The sequence below is a fragment of the Geotrypetes seraphini genome, chromosome 9 (genome assembly GCF_902459505.1).
Source record: "Geotrypetes seraphini chromosome 9, aGeoSer1.1, whole genome shotgun sequence".
NCBI classification, from domain to species: domain Eukaryota; kingdom Metazoa; phylum Chordata; class Amphibia; order Gymnophiona; family Dermophiidae; genus Geotrypetes; species Geotrypetes seraphini.
In genome coordinates, this window is record NC_047092.1 from 74,968,295 (window position 1) to 74,990,173 (window position 21,879).

At 39.9% G+C, this 21,879-nt stretch overlaps 1 protein-coding gene across 3 annotated transcripts in view; it reads right to left on the reverse strand.

The window, feature by feature from the left end:
• Positions 1 to 2,437: 2,437 nt before the first annotated feature.
• PPM1H (protein phosphatase, Mg2+/Mn2+ dependent 1H) overlaps positions 2,438 to 21,879 on the reverse strand; it is a 261,462-nt gene continuing 242,020 nt past the window's right edge. For 2 of the 3 annotated variants that reach the window (XM_033958800.1, XM_033958801.1), the window contains exons 8-10: positions 17,567 to 17,674; positions 5,720 to 5,871; positions 2,438 to 3,935 (exon numbers count right to left, since the gene is read on the reverse strand). In XM_033958800.1, the coding sequence (XP_033814691.1) occupies positions 3,791 to 3,935; positions 5,720 to 5,871; positions 17,567 to 17,674 (405 nt within the window). In that variant the 3' untranslated portion in view covers positions 2,438 to 3,790. Of the gene's footprint in view, positions 3,936 to 5,719; positions 5,872 to 17,566; positions 17,675 to 21,879 lie in introns of those variants that run through there. The other variant, XM_033958802.1, reaches the window with a different exon arrangement.

Consider the following 21,879-nt stretch of genomic DNA (forward strand, 5'->3'; position numbering starts at 1 on the left):
GCCCCCCCTGGTGAGCCATTGGATTGAGCAACAGCATTCGATAGAGGAATTACAATATACTGTTCTTATGCGTGCTTATAAAGATTCTGGAAATATCACTCAATATCTCCTTTATTTGGAGCAAAAGTTTATATTCCAATGGCATACCTTGGCCCCCGTAGGATTAAATAATGATATCGAATGGTTTCAATTATAATTTTTCACTCATGATGTAAGGAGTGATGACGTGGTAGGTAGTAAAAGGGGAGTGTATTTAAAGCGTGGCCTGCTGGGAAATCCCCTTTGTCAGCAGCGTGTGTGTGTGCAGTATGGAGTGTTTGTGCCGGTAAGTCGCAGAGAGAGTGTGTGCATTGAGTATTTCAAAATGTTTAGTTTATTAAGAAAGCAAGCTGTGTGGTGCAGTGTTGATTTGAGTCATCTTGTAATTTTAGTACCCCTCCTGAAGAAGCCAGCGGGTGAAACCTAGGTTGGGGGGAATAACGGAGGAGCCCGGAGCAGTTATGTTTATCATCTACACCATTCAAAGCTAAGTTGTTGTTAAATTTATTATTTTATTTTATTTAAGTTTGATTTGCTGTTATTTAGTCTTTGTTTGGTGGAGGAGACTGTGAACAACTATGATGGTCTCCTTAACAGCTGCTCCGTGATTTTTTTCACCGGACCTCAGCTGCGGGTCTGAGTGTTCACTTAACCACATCAGCTTTGTGTTGAAATTAGTGCTTGAAGTAAAGAAAGGTGATTAGTAAAAGAATATTGTACTTTGCCAGCTATATTTTGCCACCCCCATACCCAAAAATTTAATGCTGGAGCTTGGACATTGTCTGGCATTGAATTTCTGTGGATAATACCCACAGGATAAGACCTAAAATTACTGAAAACACAGATACACATGGTCTAATGATATACAGTAGAATCAACATGGATTTAACCAAGGAACTCTTGTCTCACCCATGTGCTATATTTTTTGATTGCGTGAATAAACATATGCTTAATGGGAAGACAGCTGATGCAGTGTTATCTAGATTTACAGAAAGCTTTCGACAAAGTCCCTTATGAGAGACTCCCAAGGAAATTTTAAAAGACATTGGATAGAAGATAATGTTTTGTTGTGAATAGGGCAGTAGTTAAAAGTTAGAAAACAGAAAGTAGGATTAAATGGACAATTCTCTCATGAAGGAGGGTGAACAATGGAATGCAACAGAGTCCTATACTGAGACCAATGCTTTTCAACATATTTATAAATGATTTGGAAATGGGAACAATGAATGAAGTGATCAAATTTGCAGATGATACAAATTTATTCAAAACTGTTAAATCACACACAGACTGAGAAATTGCAGGATGACCTTACAAAACTGGGCATTCAAATGGCAGAAGAAAATTTAATGTATACAAGTGAAAAATCCAGCACATTGGAAATAATAAATCATATTATAGCTACATGATGCTTGGTTTCACATTAGAAATTCACCACCCAAGGAAAAGATCTCAGTGTAATTGTGGACAATAAGTTGAAATATTCTGCTTAGTGTGTCATGGCAGCCCAAAAAACCAAACAGAATGTTAGGTTTTATTAGAAAAGAAATAGAGACAAAAACTCCCAAAGAATATTATGCCTCTGTAGTGTAGCCATACTTTGAGTTCTGTGCACAATTCTGATCATCCCATCTCAAAAATGGTACAGCAGAATTAAGAAAGGTATAGAGAGGGACAACCAGAATGTTCAATAGGATGGAATGATTCTCATATGAGGAAAGGCTAAGGTGATTAAGGCTCTTCCTCTCAATGAAAACACAGCTAAGTGGAGTGGAGTGGGTATGATGGAGATCTACAAAATCCTGAGTGGAGTGGAATGAGTAAACGCAGACTTGAGTGTTTAATCTTTCAAAAAGTATAAAGATTAGGTGACACTCCATGAAGTTATATAGTCATACTTTTAAAACAAATAGAAGAAAACATTTTTTACTCAATGGATATTAAAGCTTTGGAGCTCATTGCCAGAGGATATGGTAAAAGCTAGAGCACCTGGGTTTAAACAAAGGTTGAACGAATTCCTGGAGGTAAAATCCGTAAGTCCATTACCCTAGGGCAGGGGTAGGCAATTCCGGTCCTCGAGAGCCAGATCAGGTTTTCAGTATACCCACAATGAATATGTATGAGATGGATTTGCATGCACTGCCTCCTTGAGATGCAAATCTATCTCATGCATATTTATTGTGGATATCCTGAAAACCTGACCTGGCTCCGGTTCTCGAGGACCGGAATTGCCTACCCCTGCCCTAGGGGTAAGTAGCATGTAATCTTGCTACTATTTGGGAGACTGCCAGGTATTTGTGATCTGGATTGGCTACTATTGCAAGCAGGATATGCGCTAGATCAGGGGTGTCAAAGTCCCTCCTCGAGGGCCGGAATCCAGTCGGGTTTTCAGGATTTCCCCAATGAATATGCATTGAAAGCAGTGCATGCAAATAGATCTCATGCAGATTCATTGGGGAAATCCTGAAAACCCGACTGGATTCTGGCCCTCGAGGACCGACTTTGACACCTGTGCGCTAGATGAACCAAGTATGGCAGTTCTTTTTTCTTGTGTCTGTGGTTCAGCTTCTAAGAACTGTCAAGAATAAATGCAGTAGTTTGAAAATTTTTTATACTATTTCCTCTGGGATACAATGATTTTTCTATAAACTTTATCATGAGGTTTACTTTCTTGGCTTTCGTACAAGCACTGAGGACAAATATGATTTCACACCACTAAAATTGTGCAAAGTTGATATAAAACAATATAAAATATTTTGGAATGCTAATAAATAAATCAAAGAATTCCAGTTTTAAATACAAAAACCTTCCAATACCAAACTAAGATTGCTTTCATTTTAACTCACATTTTCATCATGTTTCAAAATAAATAAATTAGTATATCTTTGGAAGGTGGGCCCTAAACAGACATTACTCAAAGCCACCTTACTGTGGACCAGGAGGTCTATTTCAGGGCATCTTATCCCCTCTTTTACAAAGGCGTGTTAGCCGTTTTAGCGTGCGCTAAATGCTAACGTTCCAGAGACTTATAATGGGCGCGTTTATCGTTTAGCGCAAGTGCGCTAAAACGCATAATGCACCTTAGTAAAAGGAGCCCTTAGTGTCTTTGAGCAGGTCGCTTTTTTAGGATGTCCACAATAAATATTATTCAGACTTTCCCAGGAATCCAGTTGACCTATTTTGGTTTTTCCTAAAGCCAATACTTGTGTAGCTCTTGAGGACTGAATTGGCCAATCCATGCTCTGTGATTCTGAATTTCCACAGAGCATTTTGGGATTTTTGGTGTTAATAGGAAGAAAATGACTGCAAGTCCTTAAAAGCTTTTGGAAGGGACATAAAATACAGATGTTAATCTTCATGTGAATCCATAAATATATATGCTAACTTAAAGAATGATTCTTAATTTTTTTTTCTGTTCTGTACCTTGATTGCAAAAGAAATAAAGTGGGTTCCTCAATGTCTTTTTTTCCCTGTTCTATACCAGAAACCAAAGTACATTCACACCAGTAGGATGTCACAGAGGAATACAACATAGAGAACCACAACTGACAAATCAAATAAGATCTATTCTCGCCGTGTACCGAAAACATCAAGACAGAGGTGCTGGAACTTTAAAAATGCTTTTAAAAGACATTTGTGAAAAGTTCTCTCTTTCTGGTCCCATCATTTTACAACACTTAGAGTTACCCTCATTAAATATGGGTATGAGTGTCACCCTAAGAGACCTGTTTCCTCCCCTTGGCTGCTGAAGTCACTACAGTTTGTTTCCATAAATTAAAGGAATAACATAGACAGAAATGTCGTCTCCAGAGCCTAATCTGTCGTTGGATATTCTCCACCCCCGGTCTTTCAGCACTCCTCTAGCCCGCATCACCAGATCCTGAGCTGATAATGTGTACCTATAGGAAAAAAAGAAGTCAATATGTAAACAGGCCATATATCAAACACCTTATATACTTTGACACAACATCCTTTAGATTACTGGTGCAGACGCTAATCCTATCTATCCTAGACTACTGCAACATCGTCTACCTGGGTATCCCACAAAAAACAGTACAAAAACTAAGACTGGTGCAAAACACTGCAGTTCGCTTGATCTTCAGACTGAGAAAAAAAGACCACATTAGCCCCTACTACAAAAAATTGCACTGGCTTCCAGTGGAGGCGCGAATACTTTTCAAATTTGCATGTCTCTGTTTCAAACAAGTCTGGGGCCTAGCACCTTCCTACCTGCAAACACACTTCACTCTACACAACCCCACACGAACAACCAGAAACAAAAACATCTTTGCATACCCAAAGATCACAGGCTACAAATACAAATCCTTCCTAGACAGAACCTTCATGTTCCAAGCAAACAGACAGCAATCCTGGCTGGGAAACTACTTAAATAAAGCCGGACAGCGCATTCCGAAAATCAATTAAAACCTCTCTATTTGACAAATTCTTTGCCTAAGCAATTGACCTTCTCCCACTTTATTACTGCTCCGCTGCGATCCCTGATGTGTTTCTCAGGTAACCCCAATCTCTCATGTATTCTCTCCCCATATATCTCCAATCTCTCCCTCATGTATCTTCAATCTCTGTCCTTCTTCTCCCCATGTACCTACAATCTATTATGTATTCTCTCCAATCTATTATGTATTCTCTCCCCATGTATCTCCAATCTATTATGTAATTTTCTCTTCAAGCACTGTGTAATTCGCTGATTGTCCAGCCTTCTTTCAATGTGAACCGCCTAGAAGTCTTTTGACTATGACGGTATAGAAAAATAAAGTTATTATTATTATATCTTACCCTTAACCTAATACTGAATACTGCTGGCAAATTTTGCCATATAGCAAACTTAGAATTTAAAACTGTTTGCAAGTTGGATAAAAAAGTAAATGGGGCTGGTTATCCAAGTACACCCAAGTTTGGGAAAATTAGCTATAATGCTTTAATGCAATGTGAATGTTTCTGCAACTATTTTTGGAAAAGAAACAGTGTTTTCTAGGCTGGGGCAGTTTGCACTGCACAGCACTGGCAGTGGTCTTTTGGTATGTTTTTTTTTCTTTTTGACTGGATTGTAGGTCCTATGGGGAGGTACCACAACCAATGGTCGCTGTGGGAGAAGGTCCCTTCTGCCCTGAGCTCTGCTTTCAGAAGAGCTCAGAGGCAAGATCCAGTCTGACGCTGCCAGTAACAATTCTGAATAGAAACTGTGTGAAAGCATTTTTGGGAACCAGTTGAATATAGTACTGGGAGTTGTAAGCAGTCCCTGGTGTCAGAAGTTTGAGTGGATCAGGAGGGACACGGGCCAAGGGAGGCCATTTTGGAATCTATTTTTGAAAGCCCTGTTTTCCTTTTGAACCATGAATGTTATTTTGGTTTTTTCTGAAAATTGAAGTTCCTGAAGGAATAAAGTACTTTAAGTTGGAATCAATCCAGGTGTTTTTATTACTTGATCCACCACTCTGATTGGGAACTGATTAGCTACTCGGTAAACGCCGTGTGCTCTCTCAGCCATACCCGCTTGGGCCTGGCTCGGCCTGGTGATGTACGATGATAATATCTATATATCAATCTAAATAAATAGTTTAGCAAATATTGCAGTTTAGTTTGTATTTATCTGCATATAAAAGCCAAATTTCAATCTATCCATGGTTTAAAATTATTTAACAGTGGCATTAAAATCACAAACCTGTTGGGGTCATCGGGATCGCAATTAGCTAGAAAATTAGTAACAGCTTCTGCAACTTCTTCATTTGATAAAACATCCCAGAGTCCATCAGTGGCTAAAATCAGCACATCATCTGCTCCATGCTCATACTGTAAGAGATTGTAGACTTTCACCTGAAACAGCAACAAAATATTGAATTCCATAAGAATCTACTACATGGTAAGTTTTGCTCTGCATTCCCATATGTAGCTTTCATATAAGATCTAGAATGATGTGAACAGAATTGTGATACAATTTAGTGAAATGTTTCGCCATCGAGCTAGTGGTGTTGTGGATGGCCATCATGTTTTTCAGCATGTTTCTAACAATCCATGTGGTGGTAACTGTAGGCTTCAACTCTAGCAGACAAAACAGTTTGGATTTATACGTTTGAAACTGTCACCCCTAAGAGCCTTAATGTGGCCATTGACTGGTTCTATTATTATCAAACACTGGCCCTTTAAATTTTTGAACTAGATTGCCTGTGATGTCATCATGTGGAAGTTACTCCCCACGGTAATGAAAATGCCAAAACACCATATTTGTTTGCTCACATTGCACTAAAGATAAGTAGAGGTGATATAATAGGTATGTGTTTTTGCTCAATGCTCTTACTTTTAGAAAAAAGCTCTGTGCCATTGATATTATTTTTGATTTTCTGATAGAAAATCCATTTGCCCTGATGCAGTGATATTTATCGTTTGTTCAGCCAATTTTTACTACTATTACCAATGATAGGAGGCTTTTTTTGCCAATGATTGGAATTATATAAGCTGTAAGAATTTTATAAGCAGGGAATCCTCTGAGGTTTTTTTCTCCCTAAAATATGGCATTTGGATCATTTCATTATTAGTGTATATTGATATAATCATTGCTGTTCAATGAGCATCTTATATAGGAGAGTACATTACTTATAAAAATACAAACATAAATGTCAATTCTAACTGGCACATAATTGCATAAAGCTACTTCTTTAGAGCAGGTTCAACTTTGTGCAAGAGCTTTTGAGGAGGTAATTTTAAGAACAGCAGACCAAACAGACATATGAAGCAAAACGGTTGAATTTCAATAAAGCATGTGCCTGATGTGGCCACATTTCGCCTGAAGTTTGTGTCAGAGGCAAGAACTAGAGAGGCCGAAAAACACAAAACAGATGGGGACATTTGTGGAGAATTGCTGCAGGACTGCAGCTACTGATCTATTCTAGAGAGAAGTGTGTTTTGTGTTTGGCCTCTCTTGAAATGCTGTTCTTGCATCGCAAATCATTTGCCTCCTTTAAGTCCCTGGTAATTTTATAAAGGCACATATGAGGTCCACAATGTCTCTTTTATAAAAACATTTTATTGTGTTATGTAGCAGTTTGAAAGGAGCTGAAAAAAGTCTGGAGGAAATCTGTAAGGAATTATGATAAATTAAAATTATAAAAGAGAACTTGTATAAACTGAATTATTTTGAACTCTGATTATACCTGTACAAAAGGAAATAGTCACAAAGCAAATCTAAGTGACATGTCTACTCTCTTTACAATGTCAAATAACTCTATGAATGTTGGGGAAAGTAAATTTTGTAGAGAATTTTATTTGATCTAATATAACCTTTATTAAAAAAGATACAACAAATGAACATGTTTATTCGCTCATGGTCTAATCACCCTGTTATAAAATTAGCTCAAATTGTTGAGGGTTTTTGTTGCAATTGTGATTTTTGCTGTATCATTACACATGAGACTCTTTCCTTTCCAATAATTCATCATTTAAGGATAATAATCTCTCTTTTTTTCAGATTGAAAACATAGGAAGTGGATGTAGCTATAATATATATATATATTAGCAAAAATGTACTTGCTGTGTTAGTCCTCTTGAAATTGAAAACAGAATTAACTATTATATTTAATGTACAGTGCTGTGTATGTCTAGCAACACTATAGAAAAAAATTATTTTCTAGTTTTATTCCAAAATAATTAAGATAGAAGTATATGCATCGTAAATGCTAAAGAAGGGAATGGGACTTGTATACTGTTTTTTTGTGGTTACACAGTCAAAGTGGTTTACATATATACAGGTACTTATTTTGTACCTGGAGCAAAGGAGGATTAAGTGATTTGTCCAGGTTCACAAAGAGCATAGAAACATGAAGGCAGATTAAGGCCAAATGGACCATCTAGTCTACCCATCCGCAGTAACTATTATCTCTTTTTCTCTCTGAGAGATCCCACGTGCCTATCCCACGCCTTCTTGAATTCAGACAGTCTCTGTCTCCACCACTTCTTTCGGGAGACTACCACCCTCTCTGTAAAAAAAAGTATTTCTTTTGATTACTCTGGAGCCTATCATCTCTTAACTTCATCCTATGCCACTTTTCCTGTTTGTAAGCACTAAGTCCAGCATGACCCAATCCCACATGGGTTCATTATCAACTGCTAGAACAGTTCTTCTTGTGGAGAATCCAGGATCTCCCTACTTCTAGACAACCCTACAATAGGGATAGCCCAATCAACATCTGGTATGTTAAAATCATCTATTAGTTCCCACAGAATTAGGTATAGAGTTCCCACAGAATTAGGTATACAGTTCCCACAGAATTAGGTATAGATCAGTTGGAACAAATTGATTTTGACTTAACTGGTTTTTTAGAAGACTCACAGGATATAATTCAAACTAGATCTACACTTCTTATAACTTGTTCTAGAGAGATAGATAAATCCTTGATAATGAAAGCTTATTTTCAAAATAAGCAGACAAAATTTTGCGGAGATAATGTATTGATTTTTCCAGATGTGGCCCAAGCAACACAATTGAGAAGAAAATCATTTTTGGCTTTGAAATCTAGGGTGTTGGCTTTAGGAGCCACATTTTATTTAAAATTTCCTTGTAAATGCTTAATTAAATTCAAGGAAAATGATTATGTTTATTGGGACTCAACTCAATTAGAACAATTTTTGCAACATCAAGAATCCATTACTATTTCTTCTGTTACCACATAATTAATTATTTGGAGTTTGAATTTCTAAACACTAATCTGTTTGGTCTATATGATCATGTTTATTTGACTTTTGTTATCAATATATAGTACTTGCCCTCCCATAGTTATGAGGACTAGAGGAATTTCTGTGATAGCCCTTTGGTTGTAATAATGTATTAATTTTATTTATGTTCCTTACCTTATTATTATGTAAATGTAATAATGTTATAAAACTCGAATAAATAAAAAAAAAAAAAAAAATCATCTATTAGTAAAACTTCCCCTTTTTTAGATATATTCTGAATGTCTACTATTAAATTTAGATATATTCTGAATGTCCATTTCTTCCGTCTGTGAAGGAGGATTGTAAATCACACCAATCTATAATAATAAAACGCGAAGCGCGCATACGCACTCTTAACGCCGTGTTGCCTGATCTGTAGTTCCGTGGCCGGCAGAGTGCGCCTGCGCGCATACCATGCATCTCTCTGTCTCGCAGCGGGCTTGCCGGCTCCGGCCAGACAAAGTTCATTTTTTTGTTCAAAGCCCCCGCCGCGGCTCCTCTATCGAACCTCACCAGAGTCGGAGAAGACTTCCGACTCTGGCGGGGATCAAGAGAGAAGACGCAGCGTCGGCTTTGAACTAAAAAATGAACTTTGTCTGGCCAGAGCCGGCAAGCCCGCTGCGAGACAGAGAGATGGCATCTGAATATTAATAGCGACTCGGCAACGGGGGAGGGGGAAGAAACCTAAAGTAAGCCATGCTAGGGGTGGCTGCACATTTTTGTTTTTTGGCAGAACGGATGATTTTCAATAGACAAAGCCGCGGTGGAGGCTCTCTCTCGAGCCGCACCTGCGTCGGAGAAGGCTTCCGATGCAGGTGGGGATCTAGAGAGGAGCCGTGAAGGCGGCTTTTAAAACAAAAATAATCTTCTCAAAGGGAGCCGTTAGCCTAAGGGTAGTCTAAAAACAAAGTTGCCAAAATTCAGTTGTAGGAGTCAAGCTTACGTCTGACCGGCTCCCTTACTGACCCCCCCTTCCCTTCCCGCGGTTCCGACTACAAACTGCCGATTCCAGCAGCGTGTGCAGCACTCTACACACGCATTGACCTATGATACTATGATACTATAATATTTGGCATGTCAATGAGGGCAAAGAGTCAGATATCTTCGAACAATAATAAGCTTTTGCTTATAATGACAGGGGTTGCCATACAACAAATTACTTATAACTGGAATAGACTGAATTATAATTTTTGGTGGAACTCATTGTGTCATATATATAAAATGGAAAGAGTAATAGCTACACAGCAGGGGTATTTAAGGAAATTTCAAGATGTGTGGGAGCCGTTAACAAAATATTGTAAGGAATAGATGACATTTTTCCCTTAAATTTATAAGTTCAATATTCAAGGGGGGAGGGGAATTTTAGTATATCATCTTCTATATAGGATATTAAATATTTGTTATGAAAGGGTGGGAAGGGAGGGAGATAAGGTTATATGATTTGTATTATTGCTGAATATTAAGTGATATATTTAATGTTAAAATGTTTTAACTTGTTGTCACACTTATTGTAAGTTTGAAAATGAATAAAGATTTTATTTAAAAAAATGGTCTTACACCTAGTGGTACAGCTGCTGACTCAACACCCTGAGGTCATGGGATCAAATCCCAATGCTGCTCTTTGTGACCCTTGGCAAGTCACTTAATCCTTCATTGCCCCAGGTACATAATAAGTACCTATATATGTAAACTGCTTTGAATGTGTAACTACAGAAATGCAGGATACAAGTCCTATTCCCTTTCTGATGGTCATGCAAGGATACACAGAGCTTATTTTTGAGCTCAGCTTTGTGGAACCCCCCCCCCCCCTCTTATTTATGTCTGATAGCAAAATGTGAATAATAAATATTACCAAATTATGAAGGGGCAGGAATGAAGATTCCAGAAATAAACAAAAAAAGAAAAAGGGAATGTAATACAAAATAATTTTTGGTCATTTATCTATGTGGCCGTGGTTTGTCTTAAATCAATGTGTTCATCTGTTTGTGACATTTTCTACATAATTAACAGCAATTGGCATTGATATCACTGGCCCTGTGAGACACAATGCAATTGTTATATTTTGGATGAACAGTATCAATCCCTGCAGAGAGATCTTTCCTGTACCTCACAGAGAGACACTGAATTTGATTTAATCAAATTCACCACAGAAGCACTGTTCGGAAGCATCTCAAATACATTTTTTGATGTTGGGCTGCATATTTCTGAGATTAAGCTGTTTTGCTTCATACTTAAAGGGTTTTATTTTATATAAGGCGTCTTTATAAGGTTTCACTTTTTCACTTAGAAGATACATGATTATGGCCCCCATTTATAAACCCTATTTGTATTTGATATGTGCATAACCTGGCTCTTAAATTGTTATCCTACATAAATATCTAAGAGTGACGTTATCAATGAGGGCTGTTAAGATAGGTTATTTTACCACAAATCATTCTATTTTAGTACAAGGTCCCATGTTATACAATGAGACTCTGTGCTAACATAGCATGTCTTGTAGTAAAATAATCCATCTTAACGGTAGCTCATATGATAATTTCCTTTCTAAGTCCCCGTTTTACAAAGCCAGGATATATACATATCAAACCTAAGTATGTGGAAATATTCAGGGGGCGTAGTCTGCGTGTGTTTTGTGTGGGAGAAAAGCATGGCAAGTTCATAGATGTTTAATTCCCAATTTCAGAAGGGAACTAAGGGCCTGATTCTGTAGAGGACGCCCGGCCTCAGCAATTACCTAAGCAGCTTTTGAGAATCGCACACGGGGGTCCTGTATAGAATCACATAGGAGTGGCTTTAGGCACCTGGGCCACCAAAGTCTTAGGCCTCTTTCCCAGTGCATTCTCGGATGCACTGGGAATGGCCTGAGACTATGGTCAGATATTATGGGAGTGGCCTTAGGAATCTGGCCAACTTGATGCACTAGGAAGGAGGTCTAAGACTCCGGTTGGCCCAGGTGCCTAAAGCCTCTCCTATGGGAGGGGCCTTAGGTGCCTGTGCCATTCAGGGCCTTAGGCCCCTCCCTGGTACATCCCAGGATGCACCGGGAAGGGGAAGGCCCGTCATTCTGAAGAGGCAGGCCTGCTCGCCAGAGGGAGTAGGCATCCCTCTGGCCTGCCTTAATTTTAAAGGTACGGGGAGGGGTGGGTAAACCTGGGGGTTTGGGGGAGTCATGCGTTGAAGGGGGTGCCGGCATGAGAGAATGGGCATCCCTCCTACTGCGAATGTTGTGGGGGGATGGGTGTGCCAGCAGGAGGGAGTGGGCATCCCTCCTGCCGGGGATTGTTTCGCAGTTTGCAGCAGGAGGAAATGGGCATTCTTCCTGCCAGGGATTGTTTCACGGTATGCGGCAGGAGGGAGTGGGCATTTCTCCTGACGTAGACAATGTGGGGAGATTTGTGGGTGTCAGCAGGAGGGAGTAGGCATTCCTCCTACCAGCCAACTTGTGGTGGAGTTTGGAGGTACCCTGCCGCGGCTGCGAATTTGCTCTCTAAGGCATGTTAAATATTTTATAACGTTACTCATGCCCCTTTCTTCAGTATGTCATGTGTCACTCTCTAATTTGACTCCATTCCTAATTTTGGCATTTTATTAATTTGGTTTTAATTCTGTTTTTAAGCATTTTTATTGTTAATGTTTCATGTATACATCTTTATTTATATTTATGTTTTAGTGTCCCCTGATGAAGGCATCTTTTGATGCCAAAACCTGGATCCTTGTTGGGACTATTTTACAATAAAGATTATTCATTGGTTGATTAGGATATCTCTCTTATCTTTATCCCATTCGCTTTTATGCTTTGAAGACAAGTTCCCTCTCGCTTTGCTGGTTTTCTCTAGCAATTTTACTGGCCAGGAGCTGTTTCTATTCAGTTAAATCATTTTGAATATCAACCCTATCTGCATTGCAATCCTATCCCACAAATAGCTTACCATACTAAGGGACTCATTTTCAAAAGACAAACATTCAAAAAACCCCAGCATAAAGCGTTACTTAGATGTTTTAAATCGCTAAAAAAAAAAAAATCAAAATTTCTAAACAGTTTTCTTTGGTATTTGTCAGTAGTTTGTCTAAATTTCAAAAGGGCATTGTATTTTGGGTAGGACTCAGGCAGGCTTTTGATAGGGACGTTTTGCAGCGATAAACATTTTACAAAACATCCAGGACACAATTTGGACATTTGGGGCTAGAGCTGTTTTAATAACGAGGAAGAGTCAAAGAGGTGCCCAAAGGTGATCACCGCAGTAGGGATGAAGGCATTGACCACTCCTCCAGTGGTCAAGGACCCCATACCACCCCCAAAGATGTGAATGAAACAGTACATATCTGTCTATATGACAGCAGCATAAGTTATGGCCAGTCCTAGTAGAGCAGCAAGGAGGTGTCTGGAGTAGCCTTGTGGTCAGTGCAGTGGACTCCAGAAAAGGGTCCCCAGGCCGATATCCCACTCTATTACACTTGTGGTGGAGTATGTGGACCCACCAAAACCCTACTGTATGGACGTGGATTTCCCTAAGTCTGCCTTAATAACAATTTATGGACTTTTCCTCCAGGATCTTGTCCAAATATTTTTTATGTCCAGCTATGCTAACTGCAACTAATGTATCCTCTAGCCACAAATTCTAGTGCTTAATTATGAACTGAGTGAAAACAATATTTCCTCAATTTGTTTTAAATGTTGTGACAAATCTAGCTCTCTTTCTATCTTTGGCACAGGGTTAGATAGGAAGAGCAGGAGAGCTGACCAGGTTGGCCCTGCCAATTATGAAAGCGCTGACTTTCCTTGTACCGACATTGAGCCAGATACTGACAGCCAGGGAGAGTTCAGTCCAGTTGCAGGTTACTCTCCCAAGCCTCCTTAGATCTCAAAGGAACTCAGGAGCTGGAAACTACAGCTCCCAGAAGGCCAGAGTCATAGTAGGAAGCTGTCACAGCTGCAGAGGGAGCTTTCTCCCTTCCCCCTCTTCAGAGCAGGGAGGGGCGAATTGAAGCCTGTTAAAACAAGGCAGCTGAGACCCAGAGAGGGGGAGGAGCAGAGGAATTGGAAGCGTGTTCCAGAGAGGCAGCAGGATTTCTCTCCCAGGCTGAATGCTGAGGAGTTGGGAGAAGAATGTGAAATAGTGGATCTTTCAGAAGAGTCTGAACCCACCATTAGGAACCAGTTGGAAGTTTGTGAACTGATGGTTTGAGCAGTGAACCTTGTGAGAGGTTAGAGATTATGGACACAAACTGAGAGGTGGGAAGAATTTTGCTACTGTTTCTTACCTGTTTATTTTTGCTTGGTGAAATCCTGAGACTAAGCTTTATGTATGTACAGCAGAACTTTCTGATTTTGAAAACAAACCTCTGAAGCATTTTTGTTATATTGTTTTTTTGCTCCAAACTGCTTGAACCATTTAAATACAGAGCCCTGCTCCTTAAGCTCCACACAGCTGGAACATAATTAACCACTCTGCAGGGAACGTCAGCTACGGAGGAGCTCCGTTTGCATAATTCCCTAGCTGCAGTCAGCCTGCACCAGAGGGTCAGTTTGGTTAATATACTTTGTGGGTTTGGAAAGTCTTTTTGTAATGAACTTTGTATTTTGTTCTTTAATGCTGCACCATTGAAATGAACATTACTAAACTTACCACTATCCTTGAATGCTGGTGAAGAGGACTATGTTACTGAGACTGAAGTCCAGCAATAATTCTGATTTTGTGATTTCTTTATTTTTTTTTTCCTGATTTTTGATAGCTCATTCATTCTAGGGCTGGTAAAGCCAGTATGGCCAGATTGGCCCTGTTTTGCATACTTTTGAGTTCTGAACGAATGTACTGTAGAATGTTACAATCTACTGATAAATACCAGAACCTTCTGACCCAGGGTCAGAAATAAAAGTACATCTTTATTTTTGAACCTGCTGAGTGTGTGTGGTTTCCTTGCCTGTCTTCACTATGAACATTTGACCTATAGTTTTTACCCTAGACGGTTGCCTAGATAGCCTGAAGGATTCCCTAGTTGGAGGGAACGCGCTAGGAGCGGTAACGGTCGCTGTGAACCGGCTCGCTGCGGTGATCAGGAGCCCGCAGGTTGCGACAATATACAACTAATGTGTATTAGGTGCTATTCTATTAAGGTAGCACCTAAATGCAATAGTGCCTATCTGCAAGACGGGACGCACACATGGGTAGAGTATAGGCAGTTGTGTACTTAGTTTATAGAACATTTAAATTATGTATATAATTTGATGCACTTACGCATGCTAATTTATACCTGCCATTGACATGGCATAAGATGACATGCTTAAACATTGCAGACATAAGCTACTATAAATGGTATCTTGGTGCCAAGATGCCATTACAGAATTGGCGCTATGCATACGGTATTGGGGCACCCATGTTTAGGTGTGTCCTCTAATGCCATGTCAATTTATGCCTAAGTGCACCAAGCTATGCGCATAATTTAACGGAAGTGCCAATTTATAGAATCACCCTCTTAGTAACTTCACAGCATGTCCCCAAATCTTTGTACTTTTTGAATGAGTAAACAATTGATTCACATTTATCCATTTCATTTTACTTATGAGTTTACAGACTTCTAGGCTATCTTCCCTTGGCCATCGTTTTTCCAAGTTAAACAGCTCTAACCTCTGCAGCCTTTCCTCATATAGAAGTCATTTCCTCCCCTTTATCATTTTGGTCACTCTCTGTACCTAATTTAACTGAAGTGCCAATTTATAGAATCACCCTCTTAAGTAACTTCACAGCATGTCCCCAAATCATTGTACTTTTTGAATGAGTAAACAATTGATTCACAAGAAAGAGACCTGGGGGTGATGGTGGACTTGACAATGAAGCCGTCGGCACAGTGTGCAGCGGCTGCTAAGAAGGCAAATAGAATGCTAGGCATCATCAAAAAGGGTATTACAACCAGAACGAAAGAAGTTATCTTGCCATTGTATTGAGCAATGGTGCGTCCGCATCTGGAGTACTGCATCCAATATTGGTCGCCGTACCTTAAGAAGGATATGGCGATACTCGAGAGGGTTCAGAGGAGAGCGACACGTCTGATAAAAGGGATGGAAAACCTTTCATACGCTGAGAGATTGGAAAAACTGGGACTTTTTTCCCTGGAGAAGAGAAGACTTAGAGGAGATATGATAGAGACTTACAAGATCATGAAGGGCATAGAGAGAGTACAGAGGGACAGATTCTTCACACTTTCAGAAAATAAAAGAACAAGAGGGCATTCAGAAAAGTTGAAAGGGGACAGATTCAGAACGAATGCTAGGAAGTTCTTCTTTACCCAGCGTGTGGTGGACACCTGGAATGCGCTTCCAGAGGGCGTGATAGGGCAGAGTACGGTACTGGGGTTCAAGAGGGAATTGGACAACTTTCTGCTGGAAAAGGGAATAGAGGGGTATAGATAGAGGATTACTGCACAGGTCCTGGACCTGTTGGGCCGCCGCGTGAGCGGACTGCTGGGCACGATGGACCTCAGGTCTGACCCAGTAGAGGCATTTCTTATGTTCTTATCCATTTCATTTTACTTATGAGTTTACAGACTTCTAGGCTATCTTCCCTTGGCCATCGTTTTTCCAAGTTAAACCGCTCTAACCTCTACAGCCTTTCCTCATATAGAAGTCATTTCCTCCCCTTTATCATTTTGGTCACTCTCTGTACCTAATTTAACTGAAGTGCCAATTTATAGAATCACCCTCTTAGTAACTTCACAGCATGTCCCCAAATCATTGTACTTTTTGAATGAGTAAACAATTGATTCACATTTATCCATTTCATTTTACTTATGAGTTTACAGACTTCTAGGCTATCTTCCCTTGGCCATCGTTTTTCCAAGTTAAACCGCTCTAACCTCTACAGCCTTTCCTCATATAGAAGTCATTCCCTCCCCTTTATCATTTTGGTCACTCTCTGTACCTTTTCTATCTCTGTTATATAGCTGAGAAGTGGTGATCAGAATTGCTCATAATTGTCAAGGTATGAACACATCATGAAATAATACAGAAGTTTATGATTCTCTGTTTTATTCAACACTATGCAAGGGAATTCAAACTATTAAAGGTGATATCTTATATCAACACTATCATTGGTCACCTTATAGTTCCAAACACATTAACTTAAATTCATAAACTGCTACAGTCAGCTGGAGCACCTAGTGAACACTCAAACCCACAACTTTATCCCAGTGAAATCACGGGGTAGCTGTGTAGAGAGACCATCATAGTGGTTCACAGTCTCACCCACCTTAACAACAAAACTTGTGCTGCATTACTGTAAATACAGGAACAAAACAAGGAATGATATTGATTATTACCCACCATTACAAGATAAGTTATTCCTTGTTTTGTTCCTGTGTTTACAGTGATGCAGCACAAATTTTGTTCTTAAGGTGGGCGAGACTGTGAACCACTATGATGGTCTCTCTACACAGCTACCCCGTGATTTCACTGGGATAAAGTTGTGGGTCTGAGTGTTCACTAGGTGCTCCAGCTGACTGTAGCAGTTTATGAATTTAAGTTAATATGTTTGGAAATATAAGGTGATCTCTGTTTTATTCTCCAGTCCTTTTCTAATAATTCCTAACTTCCTGTTTTGTGTTTTGGTCATTGTCATACATTGGGCGGTAACTCTTAATATGCAACTCAGCATCCAATTGCTATTGTTTTGGTTATTCTTCTCTGTATAATGATGTCTGAGGAAAGGACTTCAGTAGTTCAGAAATTTTATAACTTCAAATTGGCTAACTTATCACTTTCTTTATACTTTTTTAAATCAGGGAACAGATAGGCAAGTATGAAATATACCTCTGGAATAGCAGACAGGAAAGGTTTGATATATATGCTAGAGTCATGGACCTTCAAATCGTGATCTCCAAGCCCCCGGGTTACTCCAATGGTTGCCATCACACGAGCCTGGGAAGAACATGCAAGACTTTATGACATTTCATCAGATGCTCCACCACAGATACATATAGAAAACATTTAGTGCCACATTGATGTTGCACAGTTTGCAAACTAGATTTCATTTCAAAGTCTCTCCTTTTATACTTCTGAAATCTACATGTGGGTGATGACCCACCTATCTTTATTTCTTCTGCTTCTGATTGTTCATCCATTTGCAACTCTCTCTACAGGGTCTTAAGGTAACTCATATTTAAATACCTCAAGAAATAACCAACTCTCATGGGCACAAGCTGGGAAATTTGACATCTTACCACAGCTGGTTTGTAGCCCTGTACATTAAGGTGGCTGCTTTAGAAGTTCTATTCGTAATTATACATGCAAATACTGCCACTTAAACGTGCCTCTCTCCTAATTCTGAGATTTACACCTGTGAATTGCAATTATGTGCATGTGGCAAGTGTGTGTAGTCTGGGCGTGTTTTGGATTGACTAGGGTGGAACCAAAAATTCCCCTTTTCAGAAGGGAAGTACTCATACAAACCTTTGGTCTCTGACATCAATGGCAGGATTTGCATTTGCTCCCTGGAATGATTATGGGCTCCTTTTACAAAGCCGCGCTAGGCCTTAATGTGTGGAATAGCGCATGCTAAATTGCTGCACGTGCTAGCCGCTACCGCCTCCTTTTGAGCAGGCGGTAGATTTCCAGCTAGCGAGCACTAATCCGTTGCTTGCGTTAAAACTGCTAGCGCGGCTTTGTAAAAGGAGCCCTATGTTTTATAAAAAGGTATTCATTTTGGGAATGCTGTACCCAGGGCCGGTATTAGACATGATGGGGCACCTCCCCCTATTTCCTGACTCACCACTATTACCACACATAAAACATTTAAAATTACTTCTTCACATACAAAACACAGACAGATCTTCACCAAATACAGAAGAAGGTATCATATCAAGAAGTTAAACTTAGAAAGTACTACAATCAGTAGCATAACCACAAAAAGGGGACTCACCAGCTGATGACTACTTTCTTTTTTACTTTATTTAGTTTTTAATGCCAACAAAAAGTGCAATACAATTTACATACTGATGACTACTTTCTCTCCCACCTCAGCTAGCAACAGTATTTCAGAGCTGCAGCAGCTCCCACCCTATGCCTGCTCGGCTTTCACACATGCGTGAAAATTGAACATGCATGGTGGAAGAGGAGCGGCAATGGCAACTCGGGGATGCTGCCACCAGCTGCAGAGCTTGGAGATTTCTGGCTGCTAGTCTGGAAGAGGTGGTCTTCAGGTGGCGGGGCTTGATGATCCCTGCTAGCTCCAGTATTTATATATTATTTTGCATTCGGTAGTGGCAAAAACTTGGTGACCACCTATTTTGGATTTAAGCCTTCATTCCCACCAAATCAGACATCTGGCTATGCCACTAAATGCAATACAAAACCAAAAACCATCTGTAATGCACATATTCCAAAGCTTCAAACATTGGAGAACTGCTTACAGATTCAAAACAGTAACCTCTATGTTTCTCACTGAAACTCTCCACACATCAATTTTATGGTTCTCAGCTTTACGTGTCAGCTCCTCATCAAACCCAGTTTCAAAACTATTTTATTTCTTATTTTATATTATACTTTAAAAAGTACTTAGCTTTGTGGTCAGGATGTAGGGATATTAAGCCAACATTTTGACCATAGCCATCATCCAAAGCTAACATATTCCAGTTAATAAATTGAAAATAAAACACCTTTTTCTACCTTTGTTGTCTGGCCATTTTGCTTTTCCATCATCTTGGTCCCAGTTTTTTCTGCTTTTTTGATTGTTTTCTGCTAATTTTCTTTCCAGTGTCTGCTGTCTGTTTTCCTTTTCTCTTGTTCCAGTCCCTCACAACAACTAAGATAATGATTTTTCCCTTTCAGTTATTTCCTCCCTATCTTCTTTTCTGCCTCTGCCCATCCAAATTTCACCCTGTCTCAAAATCTCCTCATTTTTACTTTTGAGTTACCTATCAATTTTCTATCTCCTCTCAGTCCCAAGCTCTCATTTCCTATCCCAATCCTTCCATAGCCTCTTATTTCCTTCTATCTAATCCCCATGACCACATTTCTATATCTGTACTCATTATTCTCCTCTTAATGCTACTACCTTTTGACCTCTCCCACATGGTTTTACTATTTTCAGGATTTCCTCTCCCTCTCTCCTTTCTTGTAACCTACCCCAATTTCATTGCCCGACATCATCCTGTCCCTCTACCCCCTAGCACAGTGCATCTCAAACTGTGTGCCTCTTGAGATTCCAAGTTTACCGCGGCACACTGAGGAGGATGAGAGGTGCCTGCCAGCTGACTTCCCTACACGGTACAGTGCCAGCGCTGCCCAATTTGCCGAAGGCCCACATGTTTACCCCTTCTCTCTAGCGTCCTCTGGCTTCCCCCATGGCCTCCCAGTCTCACTTTAAAGCTAATTACAGCAGCCTGCAGAGGATTTTATTTTCAATATAGTGACTGAAATGTGTCAGTTTTGAGAATTTATATCTGCTGTGTATATTCTGTGTGCATATGGAAAAAATTGCATTACAATTAGTAAAGGGGATAGGATCTGGGGCAGAGCTTGGTTGGGCCTAGGGAGGTCTATAGAGTACTCAGTTGATATTTGTTAGACTTAGAGGGTACTTAGCTTACTGCTGTAGGCAATCAGTTGGCGCAAGCGCCTCTCCTTCTCTCCGGCCCTCTTCCCTGCTAGCACCCCCTACTGGCATCTCAGGGCCTATCTAGAGGGCCTCTGCACATGTGTGGACATCGACATGATGATTTCACGCATATGCCTCAGGCCATGGCCACTACCTTTAGTATGCCCTGGCTCGAGAAAGTTTGAGAGATACTGGCCTAGCATCTTCCTACCTCACCTCTCTTCCTTCCTGCTCCTCCTTCTTCCCTCTCTCCTTGATGCAGCATCTGTTTTCTCCCTCCAAACCACTTTTCAGCATCTATCCCTCCCTTCCACTCCCAGATCCAACATTTCTTCCTCTCTTCCTCCTTCTCTCTCATCCCCAGGTACATACTTTCTTCCAGACTTCCCTCTCATCCAGGTTCTCTCCTTCCCCCCTCACCACCCCCAGAACTACAATCTCTCCTTTTCTCTTCTCAACTACCCTCTCATCCAGCATCTCTCCTTCCCTCCTCACCACCCCAGGGTCCATCATCTCTTCCTTTCTCTTCCCAACTGCATGAGGAAGTCTTCCTCATTGCTTTCACACCAGCCTGCCGAGTCAGTGAACTCCAGGTACTGGTAGCGGATCCAACTTATACTACATTTTATCCTGACAAGGTGGTTCTTTAAACTCATCTGAAATTCCTCCCAAAAGTTGCTTTGGAGTTTCATCTCAACCATTCCATCAACCTTCCAGTATTTTAACCAGAGCTGCATGCTCATCCTGATGAGGAAGTGTTTCACACTTTGGACTACAAATGTGCTCTAGCTTGCTACTTGGATAGAATCTAATCTAATTCTTAATCATATATACCAAATAGGAGCTCGATTTGGTTTACATAATTAGATCACAAAGAAAGATCCATTAACGTTCATTGGAGCTATAGCCTAAAAAACGATGAAACATAATAGTTTTTAAGGTTTTGCGAAAGATCAAGAAATAAACATGATCTAATTTGAGGAGGTAGTCCATTCCATATCGCAGTTAGTAAGTATGGAAAGGAGTGTGAAATTTTACTAATGGACTTGATGCTTCTTAATGATGGAAAAGAGAACTTATACATATAAGTTGTTCTCATGCCCAAAGATCTCATGGTGTTTAGAGATAAAGACATCAAAGGAACAAATAATCCATGTGAAATTTTAAAGATTATACAGGCACATTTAAATTGAGTTCTCAATTGAAACAGAAGCCAATGTAATTTCCTCAACAGAGGTGACATGTGATCAAATTTTTTCTTTCCAAAAATAAGTCTGGCTGCAGCATTTTGAATCAATTGCAGCCGTTTCTCGTTTCCTTTGCTTAATCCCACATAAATGGAATTACAGTAATCCATCTGTGCTAAAATAATGTTTTGAACCAATATTGCAACAGAATCAAGCTTCACAGAGCTTCTATTCAGCTGACCTTCTTAATGGACCCAAACAAACTGGGAACTCTTGTAACCAAGAGAACTATCTCTATATGGATGGCAGACTGTATCTCATTCTGCTATACCCAAACTGGT